General features: G+C 45.3%; 1 protein-coding gene across 2 annotated transcripts in view; it reads right to left on the reverse strand.

Moving 5' to 3' along the window:
* The window catches only part of ADCY2 (adenylate cyclase 2), a 407413-nt gene that overhangs the window by 103344 nt on the left and 279557 nt on the right, over window positions 1-24512 (reverse strand). For both annotated transcript variants that reach the window (XM_046000686.1, XM_046000685.1), the window contains exons 6-12: window positions 19860-19971; window positions 14979-15106; window positions 9823-9981; window positions 8865-8997; window positions 7381-7554; window positions 5230-5273; window positions 1730-1810 (exon numbers count right to left, since the gene is read on the reverse strand). In XM_046000686.1, the coding sequence (XP_045856642.1) occupies window positions 1730-1810; window positions 5230-5273; window positions 7381-7554; window positions 8865-8997; window positions 9823-9981; window positions 14979-15106; window positions 19860-19971 (831 nt within the window). The remainder of the gene's footprint in view (window positions 1-1729; window positions 1811-5229; window positions 5274-7380; window positions 7555-8864; window positions 8998-9822; window positions 9982-14978; window positions 15107-19859; window positions 19972-24512) is intronic.

The raw sequence follows: 24512 nt of genomic DNA on the forward strand, positions 1-24512 counted from the left end.
CACAGAAGCACAACGGTGTTCACGCAACAGGCATTTGAGTACGGAACGATCCAGCACACACAGAATCTGAAAGCCACCTCCGCCGAAATAAAGCCAAGCCAGTGATTATGTTTTTGAACGACCACTTGGGTAGGAACGCTCTGAAGGGTGGACACAAAGGTCTCTGAAGCAGGTAGAGGTCCTGCAGGAAGACGTGCTGAGGCTGACTCCAGGCACGGGCTTTCTATTATTACCGTAATTACTGTAATCTGTTAATTTGTCAGGAACAAGGTGTTCCCTTTCTTTCGAGGCTGAGTCTTATTCTGGTGGGTCCCGGAGTAGGGGTGTGGTTTCCTCTGGCTGAATGAACACATGCTTCCACCCATCCCACATGCACTCAGACTCTCCCCTAGGTTTCGGCTGCCAACAGACTCCAGGTCAGCAGGTTTCTCGGGTTGTGACATGTTGAGGCTTCGAGTGGGGCAGAGATGAGGTTGATTTCCATATTGCTTTTAGGGCCCAGCAAAGCAGAGCATTTGTCTGGGCACTGCTGGTGTGTCCTGAGCACTCCATGACGGGTGGAAGGCTTTCTCTATTTGGGGCATGCAAAGGGGCTCAGAGACACGTTAATTCAACCTGCCGGCCTATGTGAATTGCGTTTCTGGCCCAGCCCAGACACTTGGTTGTGCACGTATACAATCTCACACACACGTACCACATCCACATCCACACACTCGTGTGATTCTTTCATCAGCCACGTAACTAGTCCAAAATGGCTGCTTACAAGGAACACTCTAGAAAAGGTACATATTTTTCAAAGCCGTGTAACATCATTTTGGAAGCAGGGAGTTCGAGTGAAAATCATTCTTACTCTTCACGGTCAACTTTCGTGATAAAAATCAAACAGTCTAGTTTCCGTAGGATGGAAACGTTTTCATTAAGGCCTTTCATTTGGACCTGCTGATGTGTTTGCTACAATTTAAATTAACAAACCCTCACTGAGTGTCTTAATGGCACCAGGCACCACACGGTCATCTATCTGCTGCCCTCCAGGAGTTCAGCCATGACACATGGACCTAAGGAGAATTCCAGGCCAACGGATGTAGTCATTATCTCCATCCAGGCTGTGAAAGTTAACACCTTCTTTAGTTCCCCCCCTGCACCTCCTGGACCATTTAAAACCACAATAACAATTCACAGACTGAAGAGACATTCACAGACTTCACGAGCTCAGAGACTGAATGATATTTTGTCCCCCAAAGACTCTTTCTTCCTCCCGCTGCTGCCCTGAATTCAGATTCTAATGCTCACAACCTTTCTTCAACGACCTAGAACCCAGGTGCGTCCACGGTCCCGGATTGTGCACGGCAGAAGTGCATTTTGAACAGAGAGTATCGCATAGGAACAACTCAGATTTTCCCACGTGGCATTCTTAGTGATCTCTACAAAGTGTCACTTACTGAACACATTTTGCTATGATTTTTCCCTCTATGTTTATATCTCATGCTGTTTTTCAGTAATCTAGTTGGAGAGTTTTTCTTAGGCAGGAATGAAACATTTTCTAATGACCAAAAGCCATGCTTAAGGACAATTGAGGTGAACGGAACAATGGCTTCTAAAAGCATGGATTTGTCATGGCAAGTATCACAGTTTGTGGTGAAATTTGTGGAAAACATGAGACGGTTTTCAAATAACAGGGTTTGAAATTTTAAAAAAAGTATATGATAATTTAAGGTCACGCGGTACTCACTTTTGGGCATTAATTCCATCAATTGCTTGAATCATCCTTTCATTTAATTCTTCTTCAAATCTCTTCTTTTGGGACTTGGTTCTGTAGGAAAAGGGAGACATTATGAGAGAGAATGAGACTACGGCAAATACAAAGTCCGTTTTTCTATGATGCCAAAACCCCCGTTTCGTTCTGTCCACTGGACAAAAAATGAAAGAAGGAAATGAGAGCCGAGAAGCAGCCTTTTCTCTATGAACAACCAGCTTCTCTGGGGACTGAGCGAAGGGACTAGAGCTGGTGACGGGTACAGTGAAGTGTTGCCTCGCAATGTCGTTGCTGAGACTGAAATGACGCCCGGCGTTAAAAAGCAGCTGGAGATACATTCTCGGTGTTTGTGATAAAAGAACTTTGTGTCCGAAGAGATGCATTAGCTCTTGACCTGTTGCCTTTGTAAAATTTACTTTACGGCAGAGCACACTGGCTTCGGAGTTCCCCTGCAAAAGCCTGGTCCGGTTGAAAAATAAACAGTGGCTCCTCGTTCGTGTTTCCCTTGGTCAATTTTCAAGAATTTGCAGAACGACAGTCTTCTCCGAGGCATCTCAAAGCTTCATCGTATGCATTTAAAGCTTCCTTGGTATTGGAAAGCACTCGTCATGGGAAACCCCACATATACCTGCAGACACTCAGTTGCTCTTAGAAGAACATAATCTTCTTCTTAGAAGAACATAATAAAAGATGCCTTGTTAATAAATTAGGCCAAAAGCATGAGCTCCCCAAGCTGAATTTGACCATTTGCATGAGAATGATATAAAGGAGAAAATTAAAAATAATCCCTATTTTTTAAAAATTGTACATCGGCTGCGGAGAGTAAAAGCACACAGGAGCCCCATTAAGTTGGCCCGGCCCAGCTTGCAACACAATTGTGTCCTTGTGAGTCACCTGGTCCGGTGTGAAGCGAGCCCTTGGCTTCTCTCAATTACCCACCCGACAGGCCTTCTACCCTGACGTGACAGTAACTGTTCTGACTTCAGAACAGCCTCTCGATACAGACGAGAACGGCCATGTCACATTTATCTGTAATTAAATCTCCTCAGAGTATCACGAGCGAGACGGCCGGGCCTCCCCATCATCCCGTCCCCGCTGGCAGGCTGGTGCCCTGAACTCCTTCATTCTTGAAACGGGCCCCGGGCGTTCCTGGTTCAAAAGCACGATGCTCTCAAGCGATCCACCTCCAGATACGAGCCAACCGAACGGAGAGGGGTGAGCCTGCCAAATTCTAAGCCTCGGAAGCAGGCACATTCATGTTTACCCTTCTTTTTTAAAAAGCACGTTAACTTAGCAATCTTCTAGGATGGTTCATTCTCACTTGGAGGCGAGGAGCTCCCTCGTGTCCTTTGCATCGGCCCTCTGCCAACTCCCGTTTGCGGACGTCAGCTGGTGGCTTTCTTTGTCACCAAGTCTTGCCCAACCGAAAAAGAGTGCAGGTCCCCGGGGGATCCCAGGAAAACCTAATCCTTCCAAGGTACGCCCGGGGCCACGCAGAGGTTGCCTCCATGAGTCTGTGGTAGGATTAGTTCATGCGATGCCCGCCTGGGACTCAGCTCTGTGAGCGGCGCAGAGTAGGCCGTGTGTGTTAGTACATGTCGGCTGTTTACTATCTGGAAAACAATTCTAACACGGAGGTTCCTTGTCTCTGTCACTTTGCGATCTCTGCTCTGGTGAATGACAGCACACCCCAGGGCCGATAATCTATCTCTGCGAACTCGTAATTTGCCAGCTCGGGTTTTACTCCTCGGACGTCAGGTGTTTCTGGCTGTCCTGTCCGTGTTCCTGCCACTGGGCCACCTGCTTTCCACTGTCCTCCCATTCTTCCTCCTGAGCCCCTTCCCTGACCGGTCCCGCTCCCACGCCTGGTCTACATATCTGAGGATGCGGGGACGAGGTCGGGATTATCCCAGAGAATGTTCCATCCCAGGGCACGCGGGCTCAACAGCCAGGCTGCAGGCTCACGGAGATTTTACAACACAGGCCACGGGGGATGCCAGGACGTGTGGGGACCACCCCAGCAGGGCTGATCTGGAAGTGGTGCTCTCTCCACGAGACCCTGGGCCACCAGTGATCCAAGCATCAGAGGACTGTGGAATCATGGAACTGATATGGAAGAGGCTCCCAGCAAGGCCAGCAGGACAGAAGAGCACTTAGGGGCACAGAATGGGGGTCCCAAGCCCAGCGCACAAATCCGGGCCTTGCCTCTGCCAGCCGTGTGCCTCTGGGCATTCTCCCGACCCCTCGTGCCATAGCGTCTACGTTGGAGGGACGTGTAGGGATGACGTGAGGTTTTCCACATGCCTGGTATGGACCCAGGTGATGGCTTATCCTCATTGTCTTCCACACATCACTCAGCCCGGAAGGCCACTGGCCCCATCATATGGGCCCTCTGCAAGGCGTCCCCACGCTGATTTCGGTAAATAGACCCTTAAAGCAGATCTCAGAGAGGACGAGATGGAGAACTGAAGAAATGAGGAATATAAAGTGAAAAGACGCCTGTGAAATTTCCGTGGCCAGGCTCTCGCAGATGCACTAGTGGCTTACTGGCTAGAAGTCACACCTTCTCCAGGCAGCTCGCAGGGTCCACCATGTTCCTAAGTGAGCATAAGTTCTCTTTAATGTGCCCCTTAATGCTTCCAAGGCCCCCTCATAACATAGGACTCTAAGTATTATATCTCAATATTAAAATTTCAAATGTGACACAAAATATGAATTGAGCTCAGTAAAACAAATGAAGTCACACAGACGATTCCGGAATAAGGTGCACTATTTGCAAGGATATGGCAAATGACAATCTAATTGTGTTTGATTATACTTGCATACAATGCATTTTCTACAGAATAAACTCACTTCTCTGTGGGAAAAGAAAGGCTGACTTACGTTTGGGCTTTTCATTAATTGTCCTAATGACTTCAGTAAGAAATACTTCACTCCCCAGCCAATACGAACTCTAGCCCAAGAGCTAGAGGAGCATGAAAAAGGGCTAGTGCCGGTCATTCTGTGGCTGGGGGAGACAGGGGACCTGCGGACACTGTGTGAAGCTTTTCTCTTTTTTTGAGCATGTTGTCAGGCCTTTCCACTATAGAAAGGCCAGAAGTATCTTGCTTTTATCTCTAGGATTCCACACACACACACACACACACAAAATGTAATTTTAAGCAACATACTCATTTTAAGAAAATTCAATTTTTTTTTACCACATATTAAGAAGAGTCATTCTTAGGAATAACAATTTAAAGTTCCAATGTGCTTATTACCTGGTGTTGTTTTCCTTTCCCTCTTTTAAACCTATAACATGGTATGGATAATTATATTTTTAGAAGCTGAAAACAATCTTATTGAGCTTTTCACAAGGAGCTGCTCTTCTTAGAAGAAATGGCCTTCCAAGTTACTCTAACTGATGATAATCACTTCCAGAAATAAAATTTTTAAAAAAAGCCTTAAAAAATCAGAAAGTACAACAAATACCATACCTCAAGGTGCGGTTCTGAAAATTATGCTGACCCATTGGCACATCCTATTTCAAAAAACAGACAAACAAAAAAGGTTATTAGTTTCTAAATACATAATTCAGAGAATGACACGGCAGTGATAGTCATGTATAACATGATTTTTCCTTTTATTACGGAAAACATCATTTACGTAATAATTACCCCATGGAGAAGAGGAGCTTAATCATAAATGGGAAAAAGAGGAAACCCTCAGCTGATACTCAGAAAGTTGGTGTCATCTCTAAAGCCCGGAGGCAGGAAATCCCAGGGTTGTTTTAAAGCTGACATTCGGATATTCGCAGATACGATTTCAAACAAGGGCCTTGCAAGTAACTGTTAGTGATGGTACACAGCGGTCCATCCTGTCTGGCATCAGACAAATATGAAAAAGTGCCTTAAAACACGAACAGCACCACAAGCATCAGCCCTGAGTTGGGCTGGTAAGAAACCATCGCCCTCGATTAAGTTTGTAAAACCACGACTCCCCTGATCGAAAAGAACAAACCCACAGGTGAGTGGGGCAGCTGCGGAAAAAGGACAGAGACAGAGACGCTGACCAGGGTTTATTAGTGGGGGACACGCCGCCAAACGTCCTTAAGAAAACCCCAGAAGATCCACTTGGATCCATTTGCGGCGGAATTTAAAGTTGAAACGAAGCTGCTCCAAGTGGCTCCGAAGACACTTCGCCGCTTCATCTCCCGCGTCACATTAGGGGCTCTATGTAGCCCGGTGAGAGGGAAGGTATTTTTTAAAGAATAACTAGACTCTGGGTCTTCTTACAGGAAGTGTGTGAGCTGCCAATGAGGGCACGTATTACATAAGGTAAAGTAACGCATTATTCACCGGCTCCATCAACGCTCAGTCAAGAGTCAGTACGGTTCCGGGGAGGGCAGTAAGGAAGAGAAATGACCTTTGGCAAAGACTGTTTGACCTTGGAACGTATTAATAAGAATGATGCTGGCCTCTTTCTCAAAGTGAGTACAGGACCCAGACGAGTAACAGTTGTAGGGGCTTCTTGTACTAAACAAAGCCTTGGGATTTTCTTAAGACATCCTTTCCTGGGGCACAACCCAGTCGGTGAAGTATCTGTTTACTTGTTTGCTACTCATGGTCTCGTGCTTCCCAACAGACGGCCAACTGCTCCCAGACCTGTCCTGGTGGGCTCCCTGGTCGACCAATGGATATGGTCTTCTGTCAAGCCAAGTTTACTTTTTAGCTGGGAAAAAACACCAGGGAAGCTGAGAGGAGAGATCTAATGAAGTCAAACAAGAATGTGGGTCTGGGGGCTTGGATGTCATCACGGTGGGCTGCCGGGAGGCAGGGGCACCGGGAGATTGGAAGAGTTCACTTTCAACAGGCAACCTCATGGGTCTCTTCTCATCAGCCGAGGAGGACTAGGTAACATTCCACCGTCTTTTTTTGTCTCAACTGCCTCCTTAGTACAATTAACGCCATTATACATGAATTTTTACTCAGAGATCGTTTTAAAAATCTAACAGTGCTTTTGGGATTATTCTAAGTGCTTCACCGTAGTTACTCTTCCGGCCCCCTGTGGGTCTTTGTATTTTCTATCTGCCTTGCAGCCATCTTACTGAAAGGGTCCCTGCTGGAAGGAGCCTTGGCACTTGGTGAGCCGGTGGAAGCTGGAGTGTTGTAGGTAAGGAGCTACACAACGGAGCATTCACTGCCGCTGACAGGACTTGAACGAGCCCGCCATGAAAAGAATCTGGAGCTGATTCAACCCTCAAGGGCATCACGCTTTCCTTTCCTCCTTGGTTAAGATGCCTAGGCTTTCTACTTCATGAATGCAAACAAACGAAATGCCACCACAACAACAACAAAGAAAGAAATTCCACTGTATTCGGTTGCTAAGAACTGAGTGAAATAACAAATAAATAAAATGGTCCTGGGTTATAAAGTTCTCATGCAAGATCATGCTGGTTCAAACCCTCAGCAACTTGAGCTGGCGCTCATTCATACCCAAACAGCTGTCTGCAAGGGCCTCCCTGAGGAGACGGGGAAAGCTTGCTTCGTCACAGACCTAAGTTACTTTGGCAGGAGATGGCTGCCTTTCATGCTGGGGGACTGGCTTGGGCCCGGCACTGTGCGCCGCGGGGCACGGGGGGCGCGTACCGTGGTGCTGATCTTGCCGTTCTCTGTGGTCATGCTGTCTCGGTGATGCAGGTGTGCGAAGGGCTTGGCTGCTCCCCAGGACTCCAGGTACCGGGTCATGCGCACGGAGGCCCTCATCTTGGCTCCATCTAGAGTGTGGCGAGGTCTGAAGAGGTGAGGGCTCCTTCGCTCTCCCTTGGGGTGAGAAACAGCATTACCCCCGCACACCAAAGGGGCCAACTCTCTTGCCTGCCCCCTCGCCCCGACACTGGCCTTCCTCCCATGTCGCCCCCTCACCCCCACGGCTTCAGGGACACTGGTTTCCAGTGTTACAAGCTCTCTGAGCTGAGTGATTTTTTTTCCCTGGAGAGTAAAGACACCTGCAATTTAAACTTGGGAAAGAATAACAGCCATTTTAATGGGCGTTTTTACAAAGCAAATTCTTAGGGAAGACGGGCCGCTCTGCTTCACCTCTTTCTCGGTGACTGCGGTTTCCTAAAGCGGCAGGAGCTTGCTAGAGGCTGGGGGTGCTCCCATGCGGAATGGCCCTACGCGTCCGTGTCCGCGTGTTCCTTGCCGGAACACAAGGTTCTCTGAACACATTTTTTTTTGGCCTCCTCCCTCCACGGTTCGTCCTGACACACATCTGTCTCCCGATCAACCATCAGGTGAGCTGGACGTGTGTCTCCAGAGGCGAACCTGGAGTTTCAGGGAAGCCACCACCAGGGAGCACCCATGCCCTTGACCTTGTTGATGCTGAGAGATTGCCTTTGATAGCTCGGAGGTGTTTCTTGCCCATAGACTGCACCGTTTACCAGCTGTGTGATTGGGGGAAGTTACATAACCCCTGGGAGCTTCAGATTCTTTATCTGTAAATAGCAGTGACACTCATTTGGCAGGAATTTGAGAAGGGCGACGAGAAAGGAGAGCTGGAAGCCCTTGCTTGGGCCTGACATCTGGTGTAAACAGAGTACGAGACGGCTCCTAACTCTCCGGGTGGCCTGGGGAGACTTCCAGGTAACGAGGAGCTTACTGCCTCCAAGTTAACCACGTCTACCCAATGACACTTCGTGGTTAATCTTCTAGAAGTTTCTTCCTTTCCTTCTTCATCTATGTTCATTCTACTTCATCTCATCTGACTTTCATCATCTGTAGTTTCCCAGTGGCCAGGGTGGGCACACGGAGAGACTTCCAGAAGCACTGGGGACTAACGTACACATTCCCTAACACTGATAACCCAACACACAGACGGTGACCTTACCACAGGAGCAAGGGATTCTTTTCAACTGTTCCTTAAATAAATATTTTAGTCTATGATTATAAACCATGTGCCATAATCAAACTGCCATGCATTTAAAGTCATTTTAGGGGCAAAGACCAGCAAAGCATTCAACAGATTCTTGACTAAAAACACTTATCAGTGTCTATGTATTAGTAATTTGCCCCTTTCTATCTTCATCACAGAAGTCACAAGGTAATTACAGACTCTTTAAAACAACACTGACCTTGGGGTTGATTACAAAGTAGGTTTTCACCAGGTGCTGTTTTAAATACGGGTCTCTGATGTCACCGTCTCCTTCCTCCACTTTATAAGCGCCGTTCAAGTGCTCCAGAGTGACAGAAGAAATGTGGACGCGTCTGAAATGCCATTTTAAAATCACAGTCAAGATAGGTAAGGATAAACATGGAGGTTTTTCCATTTACTTGTGATTTTAGAAATAATTTCTTCTCCCCCAAAGGAAGGAAAGGCTCTATGTTCTTGGTAAAATGGACTGTAATATAGGTTTATCTTTTATTAAACAGGGCTCTGGGAAGATGCTGGCAGAGGTCACGAGATACTAACTTTTCCGGCTTCTCTGCACTCACAGAAACCTGCCCAGTGGGTGTGCTGAATGATGGCAAATAAAACTCGATTAGAAGGAAGTTTTGTGTGTGAGCATTTTTTCCGAAACACAGGCCAAAGGCATTTTAGGGAGTGTGCTGATGCGTATTAAAGTACGGATTTTCTTTCTCAGTGCTTGCTTCCACATTTCTTCGAATTATAGCATGTCCATCAAAATTCTCTTGTCTGAACCAGGCTCTTCTAACTGGAGGGAGATGGTACCATCTGCTCATTTCACTAGCACTGGCTTCAGAGGTCTCCAGTAATAGAGAAATGCCACATCTCACTGCACTAAAAAACACCTTTTTTCCATCTAGTCACGAGTCACACACTTGCAAACAAACGCAAGTAATTTACGATCTGATAGCCAGAGTCTTTGACCATGGGTCGTGGGGTGGTGGATTTGAGACTTGAGGGTTCGTGTTAATCTAATTCATGTAAGGGGTCGCTGCACAGGGATCACGGGATGCTGACCGAGGCATCAGAAACCATCAGACAGCCGGCCGACAGCTGTCAATCTGCTTGCCCAGCGCGTCTCACCCTGCCCACAGCTCGAAGAGGGAAACCCAGACTGGCCTTACCCAGGGACCCCTCCGGCTTCCATGTGATTGGCCAAGGTAACATCATGTGACCACACGTCATACTGCCACTTCTGCAGACCAATCACCCCGCAGAGGACGTTGCCAGAATGCACTCCCACACGCATGTTGATGTCCACTCCAGTGGCGTCCCTCACTTTCCTGAAGAGAAGGAAAGAAGCATCACCACCTGGAAACACCCTTCCTCTGACTCCTGGCCAGGTTTCAGGGCACTGTGTCACTCAGAATTTTTCAGACTGCTGGAAATAGAGTCAGGACTCCCTCCTGTGGCAGACGATAGCTGCTCCAGCCCAAGAGAAAGGTTGTTTCTTTCTGGTTGCTTCCAGACTGGACCAAGAGCTCCGTGGCCCTGGCTACAACAGCCATGTCAGGCCGGACCGCTGGTGCCGATGAGCATTTCAGCTGTAGCTTTGACTTTTTCAACAAATATGTATTATCAGAAACCTATCAGTTGCTGACACCTGCTCCAAATTTTCACACTAGAATCACGTGACATTGCCTTGTACTGTCAGAAACAGTCTGAGATGCCGTCTATGATTCTAGCACTTAGCACGATGCATGTCCCCAGGGAATATTTTCTGCTGATAAGAGACAAGGCACCGTATTTGTGAGCCTAATGACTTCAGTCCGAATAGGAATTTCTCAAAAAAAGTAACCATGAGTTTAAACCATTTCATTGTGCACAGTCTTTCACAAAAACAACAACAAAACTGTTTAAAAAGTTTTAATCACGTGTAAGGAAGGTATCATTAAGAAGAAACTAATTAAAAACAATCATTTTAAAAATACTTTGGGACCTGATCAGTAAGTCATTTACAGAGACAAATGAAGGACTTCCTTTAACGGGACATGGAAAAGCTGGTTTATTGCTGCCAGCTGAATGTATTTATCAGTGAGCTATGACAGCAGGAGAAGCATCCAGGGAGGTGTCCCGAGGTGCATGGAGAGAACTACCCCGGAGCACATGTGGAGGGAAGCGATCGCGTTGATGGCAACCCAGCAGGGCACAGGTTACCAGGTGTGGGCTGCAGGAAACAAGCATCGCAACATGCCGGTGGCATGGATGTCATGCTTCAGTGACACAGTGGCATCCCTTGAGCACGCTAAAAGTGGTAAGAAGTGACAAGAAGAAATGGACCTACAAGGTAAAAAGAAAGGACGTCTACAGAGCTGGTCCCTCCCTCCCATTCTCTTTCCTCCCATCATTTCCTCCTTCCCTATCATCCTGCTCTGTTTTTCTCACACAAAAAATCACAACCTATTTGGTACCACGCAAGTCATCCAACCCTTCCCTCCTGCCCACACGATGGGCCAGGGACTCCACACGACACTGGACAGCCGCCCCTGTCGCTCTGTCCTTGCCTGGGGACCATATGGTCCTCAGCTCTGGGTCTTTGCTCAAGATGGCTCCGCTCTCTGAGCCTCCCTCTCCTGACAACCTCCTAGGTTGATGAGGTCACCCCTTCTTGGAGCGCCAGCCTCCCCGAGTCCAGTCGGCTCTCCCATCTTGTGTCCACATAGCCCCACGAAGACACACCTTACACCCACCGGGGCTTCAGGGTCTGACACAACGGGGACACTGGATATAAGTTTACTAATCGACGCAGGTCATTTTTGAAGGCTTTTACTGTGCTTCTATCTTTGGGAGATAATGATCCTGAAAAATTTGACATTGGACTCGTAATGGTTCTTTAGGTTTTCTGTTATTGAGAGAATGGCTCCAACCACATGACATTTCTGTTGATCAAATACGGTCAGTAGAAAGTCAAGAGGGAAAGAAGGATGGATGGCGCACTTTATATTTGACCATTTTAACAGAACTGACTGGTGAATGATTTGACTTAAAAATTTTTTAAAATTTAAATTCAATTTAATTAACATACATACTATATTATTAGTTTCAGAGGTAGAATTTAGTGATTCATCCGTTGAATACAACACCCAGTGCTCATTACATCACGTGCCCTCCTTAATGTCCATCACCCAGTTACCCCATCCCCCACCCAGCAACCCTCAGTTTGCTTCCTAGAGTTAAGATTCTCTTATGGTTTGCCCCCCTCTCTGTTTTTATCATATCTCATTTTTCTTCCCTTTCCCCCATGTTCACGTTTTATTTCTTAAATTCCATATATGAGTGAAATCATACGATATTTGTCTTTCTCTGTCTTATTTTGCTTCACCTAATACCCTCTTTAAAACCATCTCCATGTCCTTTGTTGTCTTTTTTAGAAAAATGGATTGGTCAAGGGTTCAGATGAGTTGACTAACCACGTCTTGTAATGCATGTGGATGCAGCCTGTGTGATCTCTAGAAAAATATCGCAATAGTTGCCCAAGCTTGTGACCATATTAGACAACCATTCCAGTTCAAGAGGAACCCTAATCACTAACAAAGTCAGAACTCTGCCTATTACCTCCTCCGTTGAGAAGTTTACATTTTCATGACGGGAAAAAAGAAACCTCTCTAAGCACTGGGGATGTTCCAAACCGCAGCTGACGTGCTCTGTGGTGGTTCTTCTGCTGACAGAAAATGAGGTACTGAACGCGTGGGGAGGTCCCAACACGGAGGAAAAGTACAGGCAAGCACTCCTGGACCCATGTTCCTGGCTCCCAGCAAAACCTGAGGTCACCTGGCGAAATTCCAAGTCTGAGTGTACTCGTTCTCTCTTAAAAACCTAGAATTTTCATATTCAGCCTCATCCTATGGTTCATACATGGGAATGGAAATACTTCCCCTTGTATGTTAGAAGAATAAAGAATTCCTAACATTTGCTGAGATGCCCTCTCTGTCCCTGCCCTTTACGGAAGGTGCCAGAAAACAACCTATGACTGATCACTTTGTCAAATGCACAGAAGCCAAACAGGTGAATTTAACAGAGAGAGAACACGGATGCCCTTGACCTGTGAGTGCAGAGCACAGAGACGCACCAACCATTCATTGCCGGAGTTGAAGCTCAAGTTTGGTTAGAAGCAAGAGTTCTGGAAAGTTCCTCAAATCTGATAACACTGCTGAGATTCTGGACATGAGATATTAGTATCCAGCATGGATGGATAAATAAGATGTGGTATCCACCTATAATGGACTTAATTACTCCATCGTTAAAAGGAACGAAGGACTGACACATTGGATGTGGATGGACCTTGGAAACATTACGCTATGTGAAATGAGGCAAATGCTAGCCAACAGATATTGTGGGATTCCACGCACACCGAGGCATCTAGAAAAGTCAACTGTGCAGAGGCAGAAAGTAGAAAAGGGGTTGTCAGGGGCTGGGGAGAGAGAGGAATGAGGAGTTCCTGCTCAGTGGGTATGAAGTTTCTGACTGAGTTGAGGACAAGGTCCTGGAAGTGGACCGTGGTGCAGGTTGTGCGTATTTTAAATGTACTTAATGCCACTGAATTGTACATGTAACAATGCCATGGTGCAGTAATTATGTTAGGTATTACGTTACCATGATAAAAAAAATATAACAGAAAAAATATTACTGATGAGCTGCTGACATGCCAGTGAGCAGAATGTAAGTATTCTTCCTCCTAAAAGCTCTTCAATGTGCTGGAATAACGGAAATGTAATAGAACTGGGAAAGAGTTGACCCAAAAGCAGGAATCAGGCTTCAGTAATCTGATATATTATTGATGCGCACAATAAGTACATTAGAAAAACCCTTTCTCCAACTAGAACCCATTTCATCTGGTGTTGGAAACCTACAGGGAGATCGCCTCCAAGGGCAGGTTATAAATTGGAGAAAACCTTTAGTTTTACTATTTAGATTCACTTACACTGTCTAGACCTGAGTGTTGGAAATAGTTAATTACGTCTGAAACAAAGTAAAAATATTTTTCATGTCAGAAAAGACAAATGAGTTATTTTGGGGAACAAGCAGGAGGGACAAGGTGATTCCAACACTGAGTAATCCACCCATCTCTGCTTTTAATTCACTTCCACTGAATTCCCTTGCCTCCCTCGACTGATCTGTCCACAGTGGTCTGTTGTCACTGCTACTGACCTAGAGGATTGGAGCACTGAGATCACCAGTCCCCACTGCAGGCAGCGTGGGCTTCCCTGCTTCTCTCTGGACCGGCCTGGGGAAGCCAGCTGCTAACTTGTACAGTTCACTTCGTACGTGACCCACATCCATAGTGGCTAAACACGTGAGAACCTGACCAGCTGCTCTCCCACTGAGAGCCCCATTGACTCTACACTTGAGACAAGGAAACAGGGCATCAGCCACATAATTCCTGTCCCATTGAGACTGAAAATGTGTGCAGGAGAAGGGAAAATCACTTGACTAAAATAGGCAATCAAAAAACCCAATACACTAAAATCTTTCAGTCATATAATCAACAAACAAGAACTTTTACCGTGAATGAGAATATTCTGGGTTCTACCACAGGCATTACTAAACAAGTGTATTATGGCCCCGGTAACAAAAATTAATTTTGTATCTTACAAGACTTTTATCTGGTACTTGTCAACGGTAACATGATTTGACATAAGGATAGCCTCTCCAGAATTATGATGAAAGAAACTATAAATACAATACAGAAAACATATTCTATGTATATAAACTGAAACTAAATTTATAGAGCGGAGCCTTTTTGCCTTGATGCAGTAATTTTGGCACTTTACCGCACTGCGATCTTGTCATGAAAACTACCTTCTCCCTGACAACTTGAGTGCAGCCATATTGTTTGTTGGAAACTGTACGGAAGTGTTGAACCGCTAAACTGCACATCCAAAACTAATATACTGTATGTTAACTAACTGGAATTTAAGTAAAACCTTGAAAAAAAAGAAACTGTTTGTCAGATGGTGAGAGCACAGAGATTTTCCTTAAGATGAAAGAGGATATTTCAATGAAAAAAAAAATCACTTTAGAAACAACCCAAACTCTCCTTGCCCGCAGATGTCTCCCTCGGTCTCCCTGTACTCCAAGGCGAACCCTAACAATAAAACACTTACAGAAGTCTTACTTTGGACTGAGTTACTCACCCGTATTTGTGTCTCTGTATACTTACATTTAAAGGCTCAATAATGTTTTTAATCCCAGTATCAGAAAAACAGAAACAGTCGGGAGGGAGAATCATAACTAGAGATTCTCTAACAGTTAAAAAGGACCCTACGGTGCCTTCACTTACTTTATGGCTTCACACATGTCCAGCCCCATTTTCACACAGTTCTTGGCGTGGTTCGGGAGGGATATGGGGAGTCCGGACACGCAGTAGTAACAGTCTCCCAAAATCTTTATTCTCATGCATTCATTCTCCTGGAAGAAGAAATCACAGCATTCAGCGGCACTCGGATTTTCCGAATGTCATCCAATGCTAGTTCTAGTGATACCATCACAGTGACCTAGGGTTTGTAGGAGCGAAAATGAGCACTGGTTGTGTTTCCCTTCGTGACCCAAGAAAAGTGAACCACCCTCACCTGCACGCCCATTTGCCAAAGCAGGGAGAATCAGGAGAAGGGGAAGGAAAGGAAAGCAGAGAGAATGTTCTGGAATGATTTATTCTGAACAGTAGCAGAGGAGCATAATGACAGGATCATTCTCTCCAGCCCAAACATTCCAAGCACTGGCAGCGAAATGAGATCTTCCATGCAGAGCGGAGTCTCAGGACAGTGAACGGTGACAGAACTTGACTGGGATTAGAATTGTCTGTCATTCCCTACTATGCTCATGGTTCTCTTCATTTATTTTAAAGCCAAAGCAGATTCTTACCTGAGAACGTAGCTTCTGATAAACATCTCTATAATGTAAAAAGCCACCATTCGACATTGCCAAGTCATTTAAAACTTAATTCTGACCTTAGGTTAAACTGTTCTAATATAAAGTGGTATTCACTATTTTTCTTGGCGGGGTGGTTTTTATATTGGGATATTGAGATTAGCTGCATTCATATGCCTAAATCCTACATGCATTTCTAACTTTTCTAGTTACTTTATAGACTGGTCACTAAGGAAAAAGAAGAAAAAGAAGAAAGGCAAAAGAAAAAGAAGCAAAAACAAAACAAAACAAAAAAAACCTAAAAATGTGCCAAACACAGATCTTTTTCCTTCTTAACACTAAACATAGGCTTATGTATAAAATGAACAAATCTGAAATAACAAAACAAATGTAAGATTTTCTTGTCATAAAGTACATGTTAGGTTTGTTGAAGATTTTGCACATTTCTTCCCCATGTGATAGAGAACCCACAAGCTAGGGCATATTTTCATACTCATCTACGGTGCTGGAGACGATGTGCTTACTAATTCCTGATGAAAAATCTCAGAAGCACTAAAAAGGAAAAAAATTATATACTAATAGGGCTTCTGTCCCATACTTCCTAAGTAGCTATTCTGAATCTAGAACACACTGAGATTAACAAAAGTGAATTCTCGGCAAACTCATCAAAGACCAGTGACCGTATACGTATATGCATGTGTTTATTTCTGGGGCTCAGTTCTGTTCTACTGGTCTGTGTGTGTGTTTTTAATGCCAGTATCATACTGTTTTAATTATGGAGCTTCATAACTCATTTTGAAGTCAGGAAGTGTGATGCTTCCAGCTTTCTTCTTCTCGCTTAAAATTTCTTTGGCTGTTTGGGGTCTCCTGCGATTCTGTATGAATTTTCGATTTTTTTGTTTGTTTCTGTAGACGATGCCACGGGGATTTTGACAGGAATGGCACTGACTCTGTCCAGGCTTCAGGTATTATGGACGTTTTAGCAATATTAGTTCTTCCAACCCATGAACACGGGATGTCTATTTATTTGTGTCTTTTTAGATTTCTTTTATCCATGTTTTATAGTTTCCCATGTATGAGTCATTCACCTACTTGGTTAGGTTTATTCCTAAGTATTTTATTCTTTTTGATGCTAATGTAAATGAGATTGTTTTCTTGATTTCCTTCTCAGATATTTCATTATTAGTATAAAGAAATGCAGCTGGTTTTTGTACATTGATTTTGTATCCTGAAACTTTACTGAATTTGTTGATTAGTTCTTTTTTAAAAAATATTTGTTTATTTGATAAAAAGAGAGAGCCCGAGTGGAGGGAGGAGCCGTGGTAGAGGGAGAAGGAGAGAAACAGACTCCCAGCTGAGCTTGGAGCCTGACACAGGGCTTGATCTTACGACCCTGACATCATGACCTAAGCCAAAATCAAGAATTGACACCCAACTAACTGAGCTACCAAGACACTCCCCTATCTCTTAGTTCTAACAGATTTTGCTTATATTTTAGGATTTTCTACACACAAGATCATGTAATCTGCAAACAGAGACAATTTTATTTTTTCTTTTTTGATTTGGATGCCCTTTATTTCTTTTTCTTGCCTGACTGCTCTGGCTAGGACTTCTAGGGTTGTGTCGAACAGGAGTTGTGGGTGCAGGCTTCCTTGCCGTGTTCCCAATCTCGGAGGAGAAGCTGTCGATTTTCCTCCATCAACTATAATGTTAGCTATGGGCTTTTCGTATGTGCCTTTATTTTGTTGAGGTAAGTTTCTTTTATGTGTTATCAGTTAAGAGTTTTTATCATGAAGGGGTGTTTAATTTTATCAAATGCTTTCTCTGTATCTACTGATCATGTAATTTCTAGCCTTCATTCCGTTACTGTGGTCTGTCATGTGGATTGAGTTGTGTGTTGAACCATCCTTGCATCCAGAAATAAATCCCAGCTGGTCATTGCGTGCAGTCCTTTAAATGTGCTTTTGAACTCAGTTTGCTAAGTGAAATAAGCCTGACTTTATTCAGGACATCCAGAAGATAGACACTGCAGGATCTCGCTTATATGAGCAATCTAGAATAGTCAAATTCACAGAAGCAGAGAGTAGACTGGTGGATGCCAGGCTTGAGCGAAGGGGAAAGTGGGGGGTATGGGTAAGAGGGCACACAGTTTTGTGTGAGATGAGTAAGTGCTGGAGATCTACGGCCGAGATAGCACAGCGCCTACTGTTAACAATACTGTCCCGTATACTGCAGGATGTGCTAAGAAGGTAGAGCTTATGTTAAGTGTTTTAATCACATCATCATCATTAATACATATTGCGGGCAAGAGGACACTTTTGTATGTGGTGGATATATTTAAACATAGAGTACACTGATGGCTCATAGGTATATGCTTATCCTCAAGGTCATTACAGTTCATATATTAAACATGTAGTTTTTCATATGTCAATTATACCTCAATAAAGCAGTTTAAAAGATTAAGAAACAAATGCATGATGTTGGGTTCTTAGTTTAGTTATGTGCTGTATGCAAAATTCCCTCAACCGGCTGAGCCGTTTCCTTACGATCGTGTCCACCGCCATGTTGTTTAAACATGAGGCACGAACCGGTTTCCTAAACACGCTCTCTCTGTCTCTCCGTACTAACAGTGGGTGGACCCAGCCACCCTAGGCTCTAATCCGATACTGCCCAGACAGTCCTTTGTTCAAACCCTCGGGGAGGAACAGAAGGTCACACTAAGTACTTCTGTTATGAGCAATGAAGTTTGTCTCCCCCAAATTCACATACTGAAGTCCTAACACCTGGAGAGTCTACAGACATGATTAGTTATGATGAGGTCATACAGGACTTATGTGGGTCACGAAGCCAATATGACTGGTGTCTTTATAAAAAGGGGACAGGGGCGCCTGGGTGGCTCAGTGGGTTAAAGCCTCTGCTTTCGGCTCGGGTCATGGTCCCAGGGTCCTGGGATCGAGCCCCACATTGGGCTCTCTGCTCAGCAGGGAGCCTGCTTCCCTCCCTCTCTCTGCCTGCCTCTCTGCCTCTCTCGGTCAAATAAATAAATAAAATCTTTAAAAAAATAAAAAAATAAAAAATATATAAAAAGGAGACGTTCAGACCCTGAGACTTGCCCAGAGGAAGAATGGCAGGTTAATACTAGAGCTATGCCGTTACCTGCCAAGACTGGGATGTCTCTTCCTGATGTGACAAAAATGACACTTTATTAATTCAAACTTCAAAGACATTATTTAAGCTTTAATTCCTATTTTTCTAAACATAAGCACCCAACAAACTCAACCTCTCTCTCTGATTTGGTAAAGGGAAGAAAGCCGTGCTATACTCCAACGGCTTTAAAAAAAAACAAAAACAAAAACTCAGTGAGATCCCTCACGGTCAGGCTGGCAGCAGAAGGCACCTCCGGGGGAGCCTGACGCAGGGGCGACCCTGTGAACATCAGCGAGTCACGTTTGTTCTTAAGAGGCTTGCCTGGAAATGCTCTGTATGGTTTAAAAGTGAGAGCAATCTTGCAGGGAACTAAATTTGGGACCAACTCTCTCTTCTATATATAAATAATTCATTTTAATCAGCATAATGAAGTATTTTTTTTGCTGGAAATAATTCAAAGAAAGCACGAGGCTGACCAGTAATGCTTTATGAGGTGGAAGTAATGGGCTGGCAAGGGAGGAAATAACTCTTACCGCTCTTCCCACCAGTCACCCTCATGGTCCCAGTAAATACGCACGTTCTGGAAGGTTTTAGATGGCCTGTCACCATTTCCTCTCCATACGCGTATGCACGGAAATACGGAACTCACAGTTCTGTTCACGGGGCCCACGGGTCAGTGGCTATTAATGGGACAACAGCAAGTAAAGGGCTGCGGTGGGAAACATGCATCCTACTTTAGGGGCTCTCCCGGGGTGCTGAATACATGAACAGTTACGACTGGAGGAGAGGCAGTCTTGTTTCCAACTCCTGACATGGAAATGCCTAAAAAGAGGATCTTAGAACAGCACTGGGCAGAGGCTGCTCATGGTAAACTCACCATCATGAGTGTATTTACTATGTGCGCTGAGCTCTCTATAAGCAGAAGTTTTAAAAATAGACGCAAACATGTGCTAATTATACGCTCCGACATTTCTCATCCCCGAGAAGTGAGACTCATCAGAGCCCGATGGCAAATAAACCCTACAAATCTATAAACACCAGTTCTAAGTGGTGCTCTATGAAAAACAAAGAATTGATAAGGGACCAGAGAAAAAGGAAGCCACGAGTCTAGAAAGCCTCGAAGTAGAAGGGACTCACTACTACTCACCTTTGCAATTTGGTCGAACTTTCCAAAGAGCTCGTTCAGCATGTGGACGAGTTCTCCCGGAGAGCAGTCACTGGCCAGCCGGGTGAAGCCAACGATGTCAGCGTACAGGATGCTGTGGGCACAAGGGGAACAGCGTTTGCAAGCTCGTGCTTGTTAAGAAGTAATGATACTTTTTTTTTTCTCCCTTAAAAGAGTATATAGTTTTTACATTTATATTTGTCTCTTACAAGAAAAATGTCATCTCCCCAGATAGGAAATACATACACATTTTGCCAAACTTTCCTATTAAAAATTTTTTTTGTTTAATGCTGAGTTTTTATAATTAAAATTGGAGAAGAAAAAAAAATCACATGATGCACTCTGTCCATTCCAACTAATGACCTTTATTCCCTGAAGGACAGTCCCGCCTCCCTCCCTGGTTTACGCGGTATTCATTCTGAGAGTTCATTACTCTGGCGGAATTCAGGCATCAATGGCCCATGCCTCTGTTTGCACTGTTACGTGCATTTACTTTATAAGAATTTCTGAAGTAAAGGAAACAAAATAATAAAAGCAAATTCTGTTTTTACTGACTTGAAGAAAGACCAACAATCTTCCTAAAAGAAAGAGTACTTAACAAAAGGTTTTGAATGACTTACTCCTTGCCAGGATGAAGCAGATACAGTACGTCTCCCTCAAACTCAGAGTGTTGTGAGGGCAGGAGGGGAGTTAAGAAAGTAAGGAAGGACTCTAGCAACGTCCAACCACAGTGATAACCAGTGAGGGTGTGGGGGGTGGGAAGGTTAGCTGGTGATGAGCCTGGGAAAGCTTCCCTCCATGGGACGTACATGCTAGTGGGACAGATGTCCGATTTCTCTGAGTTGTGTCTGTGTTTCATTAACCTTCAGGGGTCAGGATGGGGAAACACGGCCCCAGGATGTGCGATATCACTTTTCCATACAACGACATGCTTCTGATTTGTATAAGGGCCTCACAAAGAAGCCTAAAATTCCTGCTGGCTGTTGGGGATTCAGATAACATGGTTTCAGACAGACCCTGAGACAAAACTGACTGCCACTTCATACCCATTAGAATGGCCGTTATCAAAGAACTGAGAAGTAACAGATATTGTCAAGGGCTCGGAGAAATTGGAGCCCTTGTGCATTGCTGGTGGGAACGGAAAACGGGGCAGCCACTCTAGCTAACAGTATGGTGGTTCTTGAGCAAAAGAAACAGGATTCCCAGATGGCCCACTGAGTTCCCTGCTGGGAAGACAACCCAAAGAACTGGAGGCAGGGACTCAAACCAGTATTTGTACACCCATGTTTACGGTAGCAGTATTCACAATAATCTAAAGGTAGAAACAACCCAAATGTTCACTAACAGACGGGTGGGTAAAGAAATAGGGACCAAAGAAGTCCCTCCACTGAAATATTTACGGTCTTTAAAAGAAACGGCATTCCTCCACATGAGGCAATGTGGATGAACCCTGAAGACGTGCTGAGGGAAATAAGCCACAGGCCCAAGAGGACACGCACTGTAGGAGTCCACTTACATGGGATACCTAGAGTAGTCAAACCACAGAGACAGGAACCAGAAGGGTGGGTGCCAGAGGCTGGGTGGGGAGGGAAGCGGCTGCCGAATGGGTACAGTGGGAACAATGGGAAGGTGCTTGAGGCCGCTGCACTGACATTAAACATGGCAGAATACAACCGGCTCTCTGCTGTGGGCCGAACTCGTTCGCTGCGCCAAGCACGAGGTTTGTGCTTCACCTTGAAGGAAAGACTTGGTTCTCTGTTGATAACAAAAGCTGGGGGAGAACCCTCCGGTCCAAGAAACCAGGCCTGCAGGGGCCTCGGCACCCTCCACTCTGTGCAGATGGTGCCGTCAAACCTTCCCCACCCCCCGCACAGCACCCTGCAGCAGCAGAGATCACAGACGTTGGTCCAAGAGGAAAAAGCTCAGAGAGTGTGTCTGATCCAAGGCGGCACTGGGAGGGAGAATGTGCAGATGGGCGGTTGAACTTACTTCTTGTTGACAACCACTACCGAGTTTCCTGTGGTCCAACCCTGTAGTGGGTAAAGCCACCCCCTCCCCGACAGGCTGGCTGTAAATGTGTTACGATGGACCAAAAGTTACTCGGCAGCCAGGAGAATGAGGATGTAAACAGGTCATGGTGATGCAGTGTGCAAAGGGTTACAGGAAAGGTAGCAGGGTAGTCTCTGGGATCACCCCGGTACCCGACCTAGATCTGACCATATGACCATCTTAGAAAGATCACTCTGGCCACAGCAACCTGGAGGCAGGCAGGTCAGTTAGAATCATAGCCCTTTCATCCAGAAGGCCCCTGTGGAAGGATTGTCAGGCGAAATGGAGAGAACCGGACAGATATGGAAGAAATGCAGGAAGGATGACTCAGGCGTGGTTCGTGATCAGATACGGCGGGCAGCGTGACTAAGGGAGGGAGGCATCGAGGATGAAGACCCAGTTTCTGGTTGAGAAGGGGGCTCAAACCTAGCTCTGAACATGTCAAAGCAAGCTTGGAGGGGAAGATGACCAGTTCAACCCTGGTTGGGTTGAGTTTGATGGTGGTGTTGGTGGAATGTCTAAGGGGAAGAAACACATTAGGTGAGTGTGGAAAGGTCTGGTTGAATTCTGCATCTTATTGAAAATATTTATTTGACAAAAAGAGAGAGTGTGTGAGGGGATTTAGGGACAGAGGGAGAGAGAGAATCTCAAGTGAACTCCACACTCAGCATGGAGTTCAGTGCAAGGCTCGATCACGTGACCCATGAGGTCATGACCTGAGCTGAAATCAAGAGTCGGACGCTCAACCAACTGCGCCCTCCAGGTGCCCTGGCTGAGTTCTGCACCTTGGTATCCCATAAATGGTAACTGAAGTCCTGAATGAGAAGTGGAGAGAACAGAGAGGAGCTAGGAGAAAGCTCTGTAAACACTCATTTGCAGAAAGGCTAGATTTAGGGAAGAGAAAATGGCAAAGGGCATGGTAAGAAGAGAGAAGGAGTACGAGGTGAGGGAGTCTACAGCAAGGGAGAATTCTTTAAGCAGGAGGGCAAGGTCGGCTGGCCAACCATACCCAGCTATCAGAAAGAAGGATGCGGAGGCTAAGTCCGACTCAGATCTGGGAGTCCGGCAGTTGGTGGCAAACTGAGATGGCATGAGCTCTGTGCCATGGTGGAGGTGGACGGCAGAGGGTGAGGATTAGAGGAGGGAGGGAAAACAGGGAAGACCAGTCAGAGAGTGAGGAACCACCTTTCTAGAATCTTGGCTTTGAAAGCGAGAAAGGGCCAGTCTCAGAATTGGACGGTAGCATTGGATTACGGGACCTGTGTTGATTTTCAAAGATGGGATGGGTTTGTGAATGTTTCTGTACTATCGGCAGGATTCAGAGGAAGAGGCTGAAGACTCGGGAAGCACTTTTCCATCTAGAAACTCCTCTCTTCCTCCTCATGATTATGCACATTATTAGCATCCTCAGAAGAGGAAAGAGCTGGGATATGTCATTAACAGAGAGTAACCATTTTTTTTTTGAATGAATGAATGGCCAAAGCAGAACTAAGAATTAACAGATCTTTACTGTCCACAATGCTAATGAGAATTATTATCCAAAACGCCCCTCGAAACTTCTCAGGTATTGACAGGACTCGCCACAATATCCATTGACCATGTCTGCTTCTTGGCTTCTGCTTATCCTGTCCAAGATGAAAAAATTGTGTTTTCGTATTTCTTATAAAAACAGTTGGTACATCATGTGATTTATGTATGCTTTTACATTTTTAAGTTTAGGTATTGAAGTTACTTTAGCATTCTCAACTATAGTTTTGAATATTTTTTACATTGAATTTTTTTAAACTTATTTTTTATTTTTCAGTGTTCTTGACACGGCAAACATATTCTAAATGATCTCTGAAGGCGCTTCTCCAATCCTTGACAGTGTGGTAGTCAGCTTCCAAGATGGCCCCAGAGAGGCCCTCACCTCCTGGGACTTACTCTTGAACTGTCCACTCTGGGATGGGGCTGATCTGCATCCCCAAGAGGATGCTGCAGGAATTATGGCAATGACTTTGCAAGACTAGGTCATAAAGGAACTGCTGTTGCCCATGGCCCGGTCTTGGATCCTTGCTCTGGGGAAGCAAGCTTCCATGCTGGGAGGTCCCCCTAGCCACCCGTGAGCAGTAGCTCAGCAATGACAACCTGCAGCCTCCAGCCAACAGTCAGGGCCCCTGCAAACCACGTGAGGAGCTGCCTTGAAGTCAGGTCCCCCAGCAGCCCTCCCAACACCAGGCCTGAATCTGTGTCAAAGACGGTAAGTTAGAACCACCAGGAGAAGCTGCTCCCAAATTGTGACAGATAGAAACTGTGAGATGATGTTTACTGTTGCCTGAAGCCACTGGGTTTTGGGGTCCTTTGTAACATACAAATTGGTAGCTAATACAGATAGCACGGGGAGTCTTCGTCACCTGCATGAGGCTGGTGGTTTCATTTTTATCAGGCTCTTTGAGCCTGGGTTATTTCACAAAGACTCAAAGATATTCTGGGACTCTGTTTAGATACAGCTGGTTTATCTTTATATGCGTTAAAGTCCCCATTGGTGACTTAAAACTCTTTCCTCAAGTAGGGGGATATTGCTGATTTTTCAGACAGCTAAGGCTG

Source organism: Meles meles, chromosome 3 (genome assembly GCF_922984935.1).
Source record: "Meles meles chromosome 3, mMelMel3.1 paternal haplotype, whole genome shotgun sequence".
Lineage (NCBI taxonomy): Eukaryota > Metazoa > Chordata > Mammalia > Carnivora > Mustelidae > Meles > Meles meles.